Below are 11689 nucleotides of genomic sequence, written 5' to 3'. Positions count from 1 at the left end.
TTAGCAGTGGCTCCTGAAAGGGACAGAAAACATGTCTGAGAATGCAAACCAAGGAAAGATGAAATATATTCTGCTTTAAAATATTGGAGAAAGAGTTTTACAAAGCTGCAACTTTCTAATTTAGCAAAAGTGTAAACTTCATATTATTTACCATTTAGAGCTTTAAGCAAAACAAGAAAAAGAATTGTGTAGATTTAAAATACATATATTATTAGAGTTTATTTGCATTTATTTATTTATTTTACTGGAACTGCAAAATCTTTCTTTCTATAAATTAAAGGATATGCTGTATCATGAAACATGGTTTTCCTGATATTTTAGGGCCAGATGTTCTCTAGAGAAATGTATTTTTGGTTTTATAATGAAAATCAATGGGTCTTATTGACTCAATGGAAAGACATGTATTTTACAGATACTATTGTTGGGAATGCAGCTATTTCAAGATTCTGTTATACATTAAGAATCTGAAGTTTTGGCAAGATTTTTTTTTTTTTGACAAGACAGTTCCCATGGAAATTCTATAATGTGGGATCTCTGTAATAAAATAGAACCCAGCTAGTGGCCCCTGATTTGCCTCCTACCAACCTGTCTTTAAAATAGTCATGAAAACAAGAACAAGGTATAAAACTGATGCACCGGTAGAAGCTAGAAACATGGGTCACCATTTATGGGAAGAATTCACCTGTCCAAAGTGCAGACGGGGCCCTCGGGTAGAAGAGCGGGAGTGAGCGAGAACAATATGGCACGCCACATGTCTCTCTGTGAGGTCCCCACTTCACGGCTAATGGGGACTTTACTGGGCAAGCATGGACCATCAGCCGTTTAGATCACAGAGTCTCTTCTTCAGGTAAATGAGCTCTTTAACAAATATAGTAAACCCTTCCCTCCTTAGAAAAGCTCTTTCTATTTAATTTAGGGACTATAATTTCCAATGACACGATAAAGCCATGGGTAGAAGTGGCAGGAGTTGTTCAAGCAATATAATTCAACATTATACATATGTATATGACAAGGACTGTGATAAGAACTCAGGATAAAATGATGATGAAGTAATAGTCTTTGCTATTGAATATAGTGGTAAAGTGAACAGACATGAATTACTATATAAAAAGCCTCCTAACACTGTGGTAATCTAAATGGGAGGGAAGTCCAGAAGGGAGGAGATATCTGTATGTGTATGGCTGATTCATTTTGTTGTGCAGTGGAGGCTAACACAACATTGTAAAGCAACCATACTCCAATAAAAATTAATTTTTTTTTTAAAAAAAAGCGTCCTAAAAGAGGTTTCCTAAGACCTGCAAGCTAAGGAAGGGTGCTTTAGAGATTTCAAGTTGACCATTGCAACATCCCTCTCTCCTTCCTTCCTAGTAACTTAGCCCTGCTTTTTCGTTTGCACGTTTCCACCTGGAATGAAAGACTACATCTCCTGTTCTCGGTGTGGCATGAACCCTTGTTGACATAGCGAATCTACCAAGCCAGCCTGGACAACCAACTTTCCAGAATTATTTTATGTGAGAGATGGTTAAATTTTTCTTTTACACCATTATGTAGGGGTCTAACAGGTGAACCCCTAAATATGATACAAGGGCTAGTCAGAGGCGGAGAAAAGGAAGAAAGTGCTACTTGGAAGAAAAAAGCAAACGATGGAAGACCTCTGAGAGCAGAGCACTCTGCTATTGTAGTTTTTCGTACCCTACTTCTAGTAAAGGAAGACCTAAAATCACAGAGCAGCTGCTTCTCATTCTAATAGAGCCACAGTAGATAAATGAAACCCTGGCCCAATACATTTAACAGAAAGACCAGCACATCACCCAGCATTCTAGTAGGCAATGAGCTAACACAACAGTGAGGGTTCCCATGAGAAAGCACCAGTAGTAAGCATATATATATATTTTTTTTCTTTTATTACCTTTGCATTTTGATTCATAGTTAGAAAGTCTTTCCTTATACCTTAAAGAAGAATTCATGTTGTCTTCTAGTGCTTGTGTGCTTTCATCTTTAACCTTTTGAGCTCTAATCCATTTGGAGTTAATTCTGATGTTCAATGTGAGATACAGATCGAATTTTATCTTTTTTCCAAATTGCTCTCCTATTTTCTGGTCTCTCCCTCTTAACCCTGTTCCATCGTTCACACCACTGCTTGACCTGTCTCCCCAAAACATAACTTCCCACACACGCTTCTCCTGCTCAGTGGCCACAAACAGCTTCTTGTCACCTGCTGCATCAAGCCCAAAGCCTTCATGCCAAAAAAATTAAAGCCCTCTATAATATTTACCATCCAGCATATTCAGTGCATCTCCATAATCCTAGACTGTAACAATTTTCTGGTCTTTTAAACTTAAATGTAAGAGTTAAAATTTATATAAATACATACACAAAATTGGTATATAGGCTATATTTTTTAAAATTTTTATTGTATATAATCTACAACTCAGTAAAGTTAAAATATATAAATATATACCTGTTATTGTACACAACATTTTGGTTTACATTGCGTATAATAGAAGAATGAGTTAGAAGTGATTTTCCCCTGGGAAGATAGTGTTTTACAGAGTGCTCTGTTCAGACCATGAGCTCATTTAGGACCCAGAGGTCTGTCCTGGGAAAGTCTTAGAAATCAAATATCTCCATTTTATAAGAAACACAGTTGCATATTCTGTTTTAATTTTTTAGGGATTTCCTGTATGTATCTGTTATATCCACTGGCGACTTCATTGCTACATTTGGTAATAGTTACAGAATTATAATTTGAGTTTCAGATTTTTTTCTGAAAAACTTCAACAGCAAAAAACTGAAGGTAAAAATTGAACAACATAAAGATAAGGAAATGACAAAAGAACTCTGCTATAAGAAAGTCAAAATTCTTTGGAAAATTTTATAGGAGTTTTTTGGGGAAATTTTATAGGAGAGCTAAATATTTCTTGAGCACCAGTTCATGTAAATGTCATAGTAGTCTGTGATGATGTAAGCTTTGGCCTTCCTCAAAAATCAGCATCCAGGCCACTGCTGGGAAAACTGCTGTTTATTGCTGAGCCTTGGATTGTTGTTCTGTTAGCAGTTGTCTGTATATGATCCTGCCTGGTATGGTTGTGTGACTTCCAGAATAACTGGTTATTAACTGTCTCGAATAGAAAAATAACACTACCAGATGTGAGATGAACAAAAACTGTAATTATTATTAACATATTTTTGGGAGCTTTTTCACTCTCTGAGCTTTCCGGAGCAGAAAAGAAAAAAATGTATATAAGTATACAATTCTGGATTTTCCCTTTTCTTCCATGGGCTTACTCTTAAGTATGGCTATGACATTTGGAAACATCTCTTTATTTTAGCCTATTCTTCTTCATTGTTCTCCAGTGTACATGTTCAGTTCATAAGTTCTTGTTATCAATTGTTCTACTACTTCCTTCCTCTTGGCCTGTTTGCTTTTCAAATACTGTACTCTGATGAAGCATCCCCTCCCTCTACCATCTTCCTATGTCATATGTGTGTCTGTGTGTGTATACACACACACATATATATGTTAAATATGACTAAAAGAATGGGAGATGTCTTAAGCCTACAGAGGCATGTGGACAGGAAGAAAGTATTGATTCTAGGCAGCCTGCTATGCTGCCTGACTCACATAAGAACTTTAGGCCACTATTGGCACTAGCCAGTGAAATCATTTCTCTTTCTCTCTCTCTCACCTCAGCTCCTATCCAGGCTGCCTTCCAGAGTCTCTTTGCGCTCCCTTGGTTCTTATCGGAGCTCAGGGGACTCCTAAAATACCTAGAGAAGTCATCCTTACATGCATCTGCCTCAGGGACAGCTCTGTGATTTAATAGAGGATTTTAACCTTTATCTAGCCCTGTGCTTGGCCCTACTTATTTGGATTCATCAACTTGATTCTGAAGTTAGCTGCTGTATCAGATCCCACAACATAAAACTTTTCGATATTTTCACGAAGTTTAGTGTTTACTCCTATTCGTCAGTTTTATGTGCCTTAAGTGTGCATTCTAAAATCCAGCACCATTGTATTGACAGGATCTAACTATTTTCTGCATATGTGCTTGGAATATCCATGTGTACATATAATTACGTCACCTACTCCCTGTGATATTGTCATTTTTTTTTCCGTAGATCTTTTACTTTGGTTTACCCAAATGGAAACCAGGTATACTAGTCCTATAATGAATGTTCATTAGATGGTAATCTGAAATTAGCTGTGTGTAGCTCTAGTGCCTTAGAATTTTAATGACTTTTAAGTAAAGCTTCTAATGAATATCTTCTTATATATATGTATAGCAACTATATGATTAAAAATTTTAATTGTAGCTTTTCAATCTCTTTGTTTTAAAGTATTTTAGGTAGTTATTCTATGAACGAAACTCCTTGTTTCCCACACCTTACCTCTTTCCTGAATTCTAACTTCTGTTTCCAACTGTTGGCTAGACATTGCTATCTGGATGTGCCTCAGGACCCTCAGGTTCAGCACGTGGAAATATTCAGTCAACATTGTCTCTGATAAAACACTCCTCCTCCTGGGTCTGTTACCCAGTGGCTCAGTGTAGAGATGTGAGAATCACCTGAGGCATCGTTCTCTCCCTTCCTTCCATTGCTCACCATATCCCTTCAATTTTACCTCCTAAGTATATCTTAGATTTGTTCCCTCTTCTCTGTTCCTTCTGTCTTGGTCCGTGCCTTCCTGGGCTACTGCAGTGGATCTAATGGGCCCTCCTGCTTCCAGACTGTGTCCTCTCCAGCATACCCTCCACACAGTGGCCAGCCCGCTCCCCCTTCTATTTGGTTAAAGCTTCTCAACAACTCTCCCTTTCCTGCCACATAAAGTCTACGTTTCTTCCCATGGCTTAAAAAGCACTTCCTAAGCTTGTCCCTGTTCCACGAAAGCATTGGGCATCCTCCCACAGCCCCGTTCAGTCCACCCTCTGTAAGGCCACACCCCTCCCACTTTTCAGCTCCAACATAAGTAAACTCAGTAAAGGTTTGTTGAATGAATAAGTCCACAAATGAAATGAAAATATCCATCATGAGTTAACAAAGAGGTGCTCAAAGATGAACAGTGTTAACTCTGCTATCCAGAAATTAACCGGTTTATTACTTATTTAGGGTCTTCCGCTCACTCTCCCATCTGAGGCCAACAATTGGGGCACTTATCTGGATACTGCATCCAGCTGTCAGAATGTAAAATTATAGAATGAAGAAGCAGTGCACAGATCAGTGTTCATACTCAAGCAAAAGGCAAAATAAGAGAACAGGATGAGAATAATGGCCGTCACGAACATTCGGGCTGATTTGAGGGCATTGGTAGGCTCTGCCAGGTTTGTGTTTCTATGATCCTATAAAACGAAGGGCTGGCATAATGAATGCGAGAAGAATTTAGATAAAAATGATATGTGGCTTTTCACTTTACATCCAAGATCATTACTCAGCAATATACATGATTGTATTTTATAAATAAAGTTACGTTCATTCAGGGTAAACTCAGTACACAGACCTGAAAATTAAAACATTCACCAAATAGTGTTCTAATTTATTTTGTTACCTGAAGCTTTAAAATGAAGGCAATTAGAGACCACGGTACAGATGCACTAGAAAATAGCACCTATTTGTTTATTTAAGCTCAGTCATATTATACAGAATTTCAGAAAAACAAAAGAACTTAGTAACTTTAGGAATGATTTTGTGAATAATGAAGGGAATGTCACCTCTGCAAGTAATACCTGAATAATTTACTCTAAGAAACTTGGGAATAATATATAATGTAAAAGACATTCCAAAAGAAGAAAATTTCTTCAAATAAAAACAGAATTTGTACACTAATTTATTCCATATATGTAGCACATGCTGCTAACCCAATATCCTCAGTTTTTGTCCTGAAAAACTAAGATCAGGACCAATGACTTCCAGATCCATCTGTCTGAGTTAGGGTTTGTTGTGGCAACCAAAACAGCAGCAATAAGATAGAAGTCTCAGTGGCTTACAACAGTAAACATGTATGCCTTGGTCACGGGCCTGCGGGTCATCTGTGGCTCTTCTGGGCTTGGCTGGACTCAGGTTCAAGCATGCTGCACGTGACTCTCGTTCTGGCCAGGGAGTGCGGGGGGAACCCAGCCGCACCACACAAGCAGGTTTAAAGCCTCTACTGGAACGTGGCACGTGCTACATCTAGTCACATTTCATTGGTCAAAATCAGTCTCACGACAAAGGCAAAAGGCAATGCAGCAGAGAAATATACACTACCTATAAGAGGTACTGCCAAGTCACGTGGCAAAAAGTGGGAGCGCATAATCCTTTTACAGAAAGTGGAATAATCGGGAATGCTAATCTAATGTACCACGATATCTCTCATATGCTTTTTGAGTAACTGTCCTCTTTTTGGTCTGGCCCTGTATGTGTGGGCTGTTTGTGTGGGCTGTTTGTATTCTCTCAGTCTCACTCAGGTACAAGAATCTGCTTTACTTCCTTCTGCCATCAGCCTGACTTGAGAGTATCTTAATACCTCTGTAGAATAGCTGACATGACTTCTTAGTCTCTCAATCCGTTATATTCAAGATGTGCAGAGCACAGGTTTCATCTAATGGTCTTTGCATCTCAAACAGATTGTTCCCTTCCCTGAAAGGCCATTTAACTTCTTATCTGTATCCTTCATTTGAGTTCTTACTTAACTTTTTAATATATCTTTTGCTCCCTTTAAAATATAGTTTTCCTAGGAACATGGTTTTTAGCTGCCAGTCATTTTCTCTCAGAATTTAAATGCTATTGCACCTATGCTGGCTTCCCTCATTGTTGCTGAGAAGTCTGCTAGTATTCTAATTTTCCCTTTGTAGCTCACCTGTTTTTTCTCTCTGCTTTCCTTTAAAGCCTTCTCTGTGTATTTGATATTGCCCAATTTCAACTCCAAATGTCCAGATGTGGATTTATTTTCATTTGCACTGCCTACTAGAAATTGTTCTTCCTATATCTGTAAATTTTATATTTTATCATTTCTAGAAAATTCTTAGTCATGATCTCCCCCAGATATTCTCACAATTCACTCCTTCTGGGACTCTAATTAGCTGTATGTTGAAACTTTTCACTCTTTCCTCCTAACTCTTAACTTCTTTAATTTTGTTCATTCCCTGTTTATCTGTACTACATTCTGGATAATTTCTTTACCTCTTTATTCCAGTCTACAACTTTTTTTCTCAACTATGTCTTAATGACTACTTTTACCCATCCATTGAGTTCTTAAGTTCCACAAATATGTTGTTCGTGTCTGAAAATTCTCTTTGGTTCTTTTGAATGATTTCTTACTCATTTTTGTGATTCCATGTATTTCTTCCTGTAAACATTTTATATTCCATAACTGATAATGTCAATATTTGAAGTTCTTGGGGTTCTAAATCCATTGCTTTTATTTCTGCTAAGTGTCACCCAGGTGTGCTTGGTTGATCTTTGATAATGAGCCTATATTTGGTTGATGTTAATCTGGGTAAACCCTAAGGAACTAAATTAAGGATGTTTTCTACAGAGTTTGTGTTTCTATTTCACGGTGCTACAGGGTGCCTCTTTGACATTGCTCAGCTTAATCCTCTGGGGAGGCAGAGGCTGAGCCCTGAGACCTTGCCACTGACACAGGCTTTGTCTGAAAGTTGGTCTAAAAGTTGATATCCGCATTTGTTTGCAGGCACGTCTTGCCTTTTATGTTTGTTTACTGTTTACTTGTTTACTGTTCTGCATTGCCGTTTCAGCATTTTGTTTTTGTTTTGTCTTGCGCTTTTCCTTTAGACTTAATTCTTCTCATTTTTAACACTCCAGAAATGCAGTGAAAATTGTTTTATGCAGGAGCTATTATTTTCAAGCAAGAAGGCTTTTTCAGAGTATCTAATCTACCATCCTTCCAGGAGTGGATGTCTTGGTGATATTTTTTACTCTGTGTTTGTAGCTATGCTCCTAATCACTGAGCTTGCCAAGAGTTGAAATTCCCAGATAAATGGAGCATGACTTAAATTATTTTAAATGTAAAATATCAGAGTTAGAACACCTAACTGACACTTCCCCTCTCAAAATGGACCCTATATCAGGACTGGTTTGCTTAATTGACTGCACTCTATGCTAATGAGATTATGTGATTCAGTTAGGTTTGCTCTGTCTACAGAGTGCAAATAAGTCTGCTACCATTGCTGAAAAGGTTACTCAAAATATCAGTCTTACTGAATGACGAGTTAATGATATAATCTCATGAAGAAAGGTTAACATAATCACAAATACTTAGCTGGTATAGCTGAATATCTAAGGTTTTACTATAGCTTCATATATGGAGGCTATTCAAGTGAACATTGCCATTGTTGGCCTAATATCATGAGCGTGGGATTCTTATATTTATTATTCTATAATTTATCTTTTTGGAGAAAATCTTATCTATTAATATAATTCCTTCATTGACTATCGTATGTCCTTTCCCTCAAAACAGAAAGTGATACTAAACAGCTAATGCATAGGTTTTGTGAATGAAAGACTAGAGACTGTGGAAATAAGAGGCATTTAACAAGCCTATACAGTGTGAGTGTTTACCAAATATCTTGATTGAAAATATTGATTTAGCAAGATAGTAACTTATAGCTTATATGAAAAACAATCACACACTTCTGAAAGTGAGTTAATATCAGGGTTTTCTGACCATATTTAAATTATGTTCTGGATTTCAGAACTTTATATGTAACAATGGCTTCTAAGATGTGAATAAAAGTTACAGTAGAGGCTAAGAAAATGCCCCTACCTCTCTGCCAACCCCGCCCCCCCACTATTAAACTAGGTAATTAGTCATTTCAGTAAATAAATTCCCTTGAATTAGCGAGAATTCTATTGAATTATGCTATTTATTAAATACTATATTAATATGAGCTTTTATACTGTTATTGCCAAAAATATGAGTGCTACCCACAGGAGATTGGAATGAAGGAATAAACTGATTCAGGCAAGGATCAATAAAATACACTTGTGCAAATTTGAAGTTAATATCCAGGGATGAATCAGTTTGTACAAGTCTTCCTCTCAGCTCTGCATGAAGCCCTCTCTGGAGCTTCCTTACCAACTGTGTCTCCAAGGAAAGAGTAAATCCATTCACCCTTATTTAAACACATATATTATATCCTTGTGTACCTTTTAACCATTTGGGCTTCAGTTCAAATGCTGGATACTCATACTAAGTAAATCAAAGTTAAAACGTATTAAATGAAACACGTTTCAGTACTTGCACTCTCCGTCTTTAGAAACCAGTAATGAATGAGCCTAACATGTTCTTAACTATTATTTATAATTATGGAGTTCTGAATTTTTTATGTTAATATTTCAAAGATTAACTTTGAAAAGCTTAACACAAAGGGATGGTGATTCAACTTTTTAACAATTTAAATCTATTTCTAAGGCTTAATATTCACGAAGAAATCGAAATTAAGTTCTTTGAAATCTTGACATTTCTTCTTTCTCCAAAAATTGTGTTTTCATGGAGTATATATTTAAACTTCAAATAAACTTGTGATGGGCAATTCATGGTATTTAATTGCACTTAAAAATTCATGCTTAAAGTTTCAGTACCAGAAACTAGCACCCATCATCTTGTTAGTAGAACACAAAATGTAAGAAAAACTGATCGCTCTGAATTTTTTTTACATGAACTAAGGCAAATTTTATCCAAAAAGACCTCGAGGTTAATGAAGAAAAAAAGGTGCTTGAAATATAAGAAAAAACCTTGAAATACTTCTTTTCATTGTTTTTCCTTTATTTTCTTTGTTGCGTTCTCTTTTGGTTTGAAAAATAAGATGAGAACACATCTAAATGTATCTGGAAAAAGTCTTAGGGAATTTAGCTCACTTCTTAAAAGAGAAAAGAACTAACTACATTATGTGATAAATAAAATATTTTCTATTTGAAATTCCCTTTGAATCTTTATTCTATCAAAGGCTGGAATGAAAGAAAGAGCAATGAAAACCCCATCTCTTATGATTTGTGATGACAATAGCCATTTGTCACAGGATAGTTTTTCAGTGCTGTTTCAGTGTTGCTATGATTAATAACAACATATAAGAGAACCTGTATCATTCCCTTACAAAATCCTATGTCCAAATCAGAACTACAAAATGTTTCATATGTCTACATAGACATTTCTCAGAATTTCATAGACAACAAAATTCTACAATGTCCTTTTGTAGACTCTTTATCATTACACTAGGATCAACTGAATCCTACAACCAAAGTCCCTTTCTATACTTTAACTTGCACTAACTATGCTGTTTTAAAAGCTGCTTTCAGGATGTAAGAACTGAATTATAATTAATATTTTCTAATAGGTATGCAACATGGGATTGAAAGCAAGAATAAAATTATCCATTTTAAAAAAAGAATATGATTATAGAGGAAGTAAATGAAGTTTAAAATATTGTGTGAGGGCTTCCCTGGTGGCGCAGTGGTTGAGAGTCCACCTGCCGATGCAGGGGACATGGGTTCGTGCCCCGGTCCAGGAAGATCCCACATGCCGCTGAGCAGCTGGGCCCATGAGCCATGGCCGCTGAGCCTGTGCGTCCGGAGCCTGTGCTCCGCAACGGGAGAGGCCACAACAGTGAGAGGCTTGCGTACCACAAAAAAAAAAAAAAAAAAATTGTGTGAATGTCTTACAATAAGTAACTATTAAACACAGGGCCGTATATTTTAGTTATTACTTTCTGTATGTCATTTGAAAGCATTTAAGTGCATTTGAATGGAAGTAGGAGTTCTTCACGTATTTGCCAGTGAGTAGTTTTTTTGTCACTTTTTTATTGCATGAAAAATACGCTTGCAAAAAGTTTCGTCACCTTTTCAGTGTAAATCTATATCCCTTTCTATTTGAGAATTTCTGTATATGTTTGGATTTAAATTAAGAGCAAATTGTACTACATGCTCTAAGGGGAACATATTTTTAGAGTGATTTTAAAAAATGTTTCTTATCTAATAATACCAGAGTCTTATATATGTCTCTCTGTGCATACTATAATAAATTAATGACCCAGAATACAACTATAGATTTAAAATAAAATGAAACCAAAAAAGAAAGAATGAAAAAGATAGGCTGCATAGTGACAAAGACCGTCTCCTCTCGTGCCAGTAAAGTTCTAGCTGTTGAGCATGCTCAGACACAGGGGAGGCACTGAAGTTACTATATCAGAACTCCTTCTGAGGTTAAGGAGCATACATCTAACAACTCAATTGCTGTGAACTCGTTGTTATTTTTCTGGTATTAAGCGTCTCTTCAGCCGCAGATTGATTGCAATGTTCCTTCTACTTCATTTCATCATTCTGATGGATGTCAAAGGTAAGGCTACTGCTTTCTTGCTTGAATGAGTGCAATTCCAAAAGAACAGAATACTTCTACTTGGTTCTATCATATTTTTAATACACTCATTGCAGTGTTTGATAAACAGACATCCAGTTTGCATTGTCATTATCACTAGTTGCCTATAGTCCCATCCTAGCAATTTCTAGATGCAACAAATTTTTCATGGAAACTTGCCTTTAAATGTTGTTAAAATTGTAATAAGATAGCTTTAAAAAACAATGTTGAAGAAATCAGTTATAATGGAGAAATTTTTTTTAGTATTTGAGAAAATGTATGACAATTAATAACTTAAAATTTTGCCTTATGAAATTTCAACCTGTTGAAATCTGTTCATAA

General features: G+C 36.4%; 1 protein-coding gene across 1 annotated transcript in view; it reads left to right on the top strand.

The window, feature by feature from the left end:
- The first annotated feature begins 11192 nt into the window (after positions 1-11192).
- Positions 11193-11689, top strand: part of RXFP2 (relaxin family peptide receptor 2) — a 62397-nt gene continuing 61900 nt past the window's right edge. The window contains exon 1 of the mRNA XM_067713156.1: positions 11193-11329. Coding sequence (XP_067569257.1) covers positions 11287-11329 — 43 coding nt within the window. The 5' untranslated portion in view covers positions 11193-11286. The remainder of the gene's footprint in view (positions 11330-11689) is intronic.

This window comes from Pseudorca crassidens, chromosome 18 (assembly GCF_039906515.1).
Source record: "Pseudorca crassidens isolate mPseCra1 chromosome 18, mPseCra1.hap1, whole genome shotgun sequence".
Lineage (NCBI taxonomy): Eukaryota > Metazoa > Chordata > Mammalia > Artiodactyla > Delphinidae > Pseudorca > Pseudorca crassidens.
Note: the sequence above shows the minus strand (reverse complement) of the source record. Positions and strands in the feature narration are given on the sequence as shown.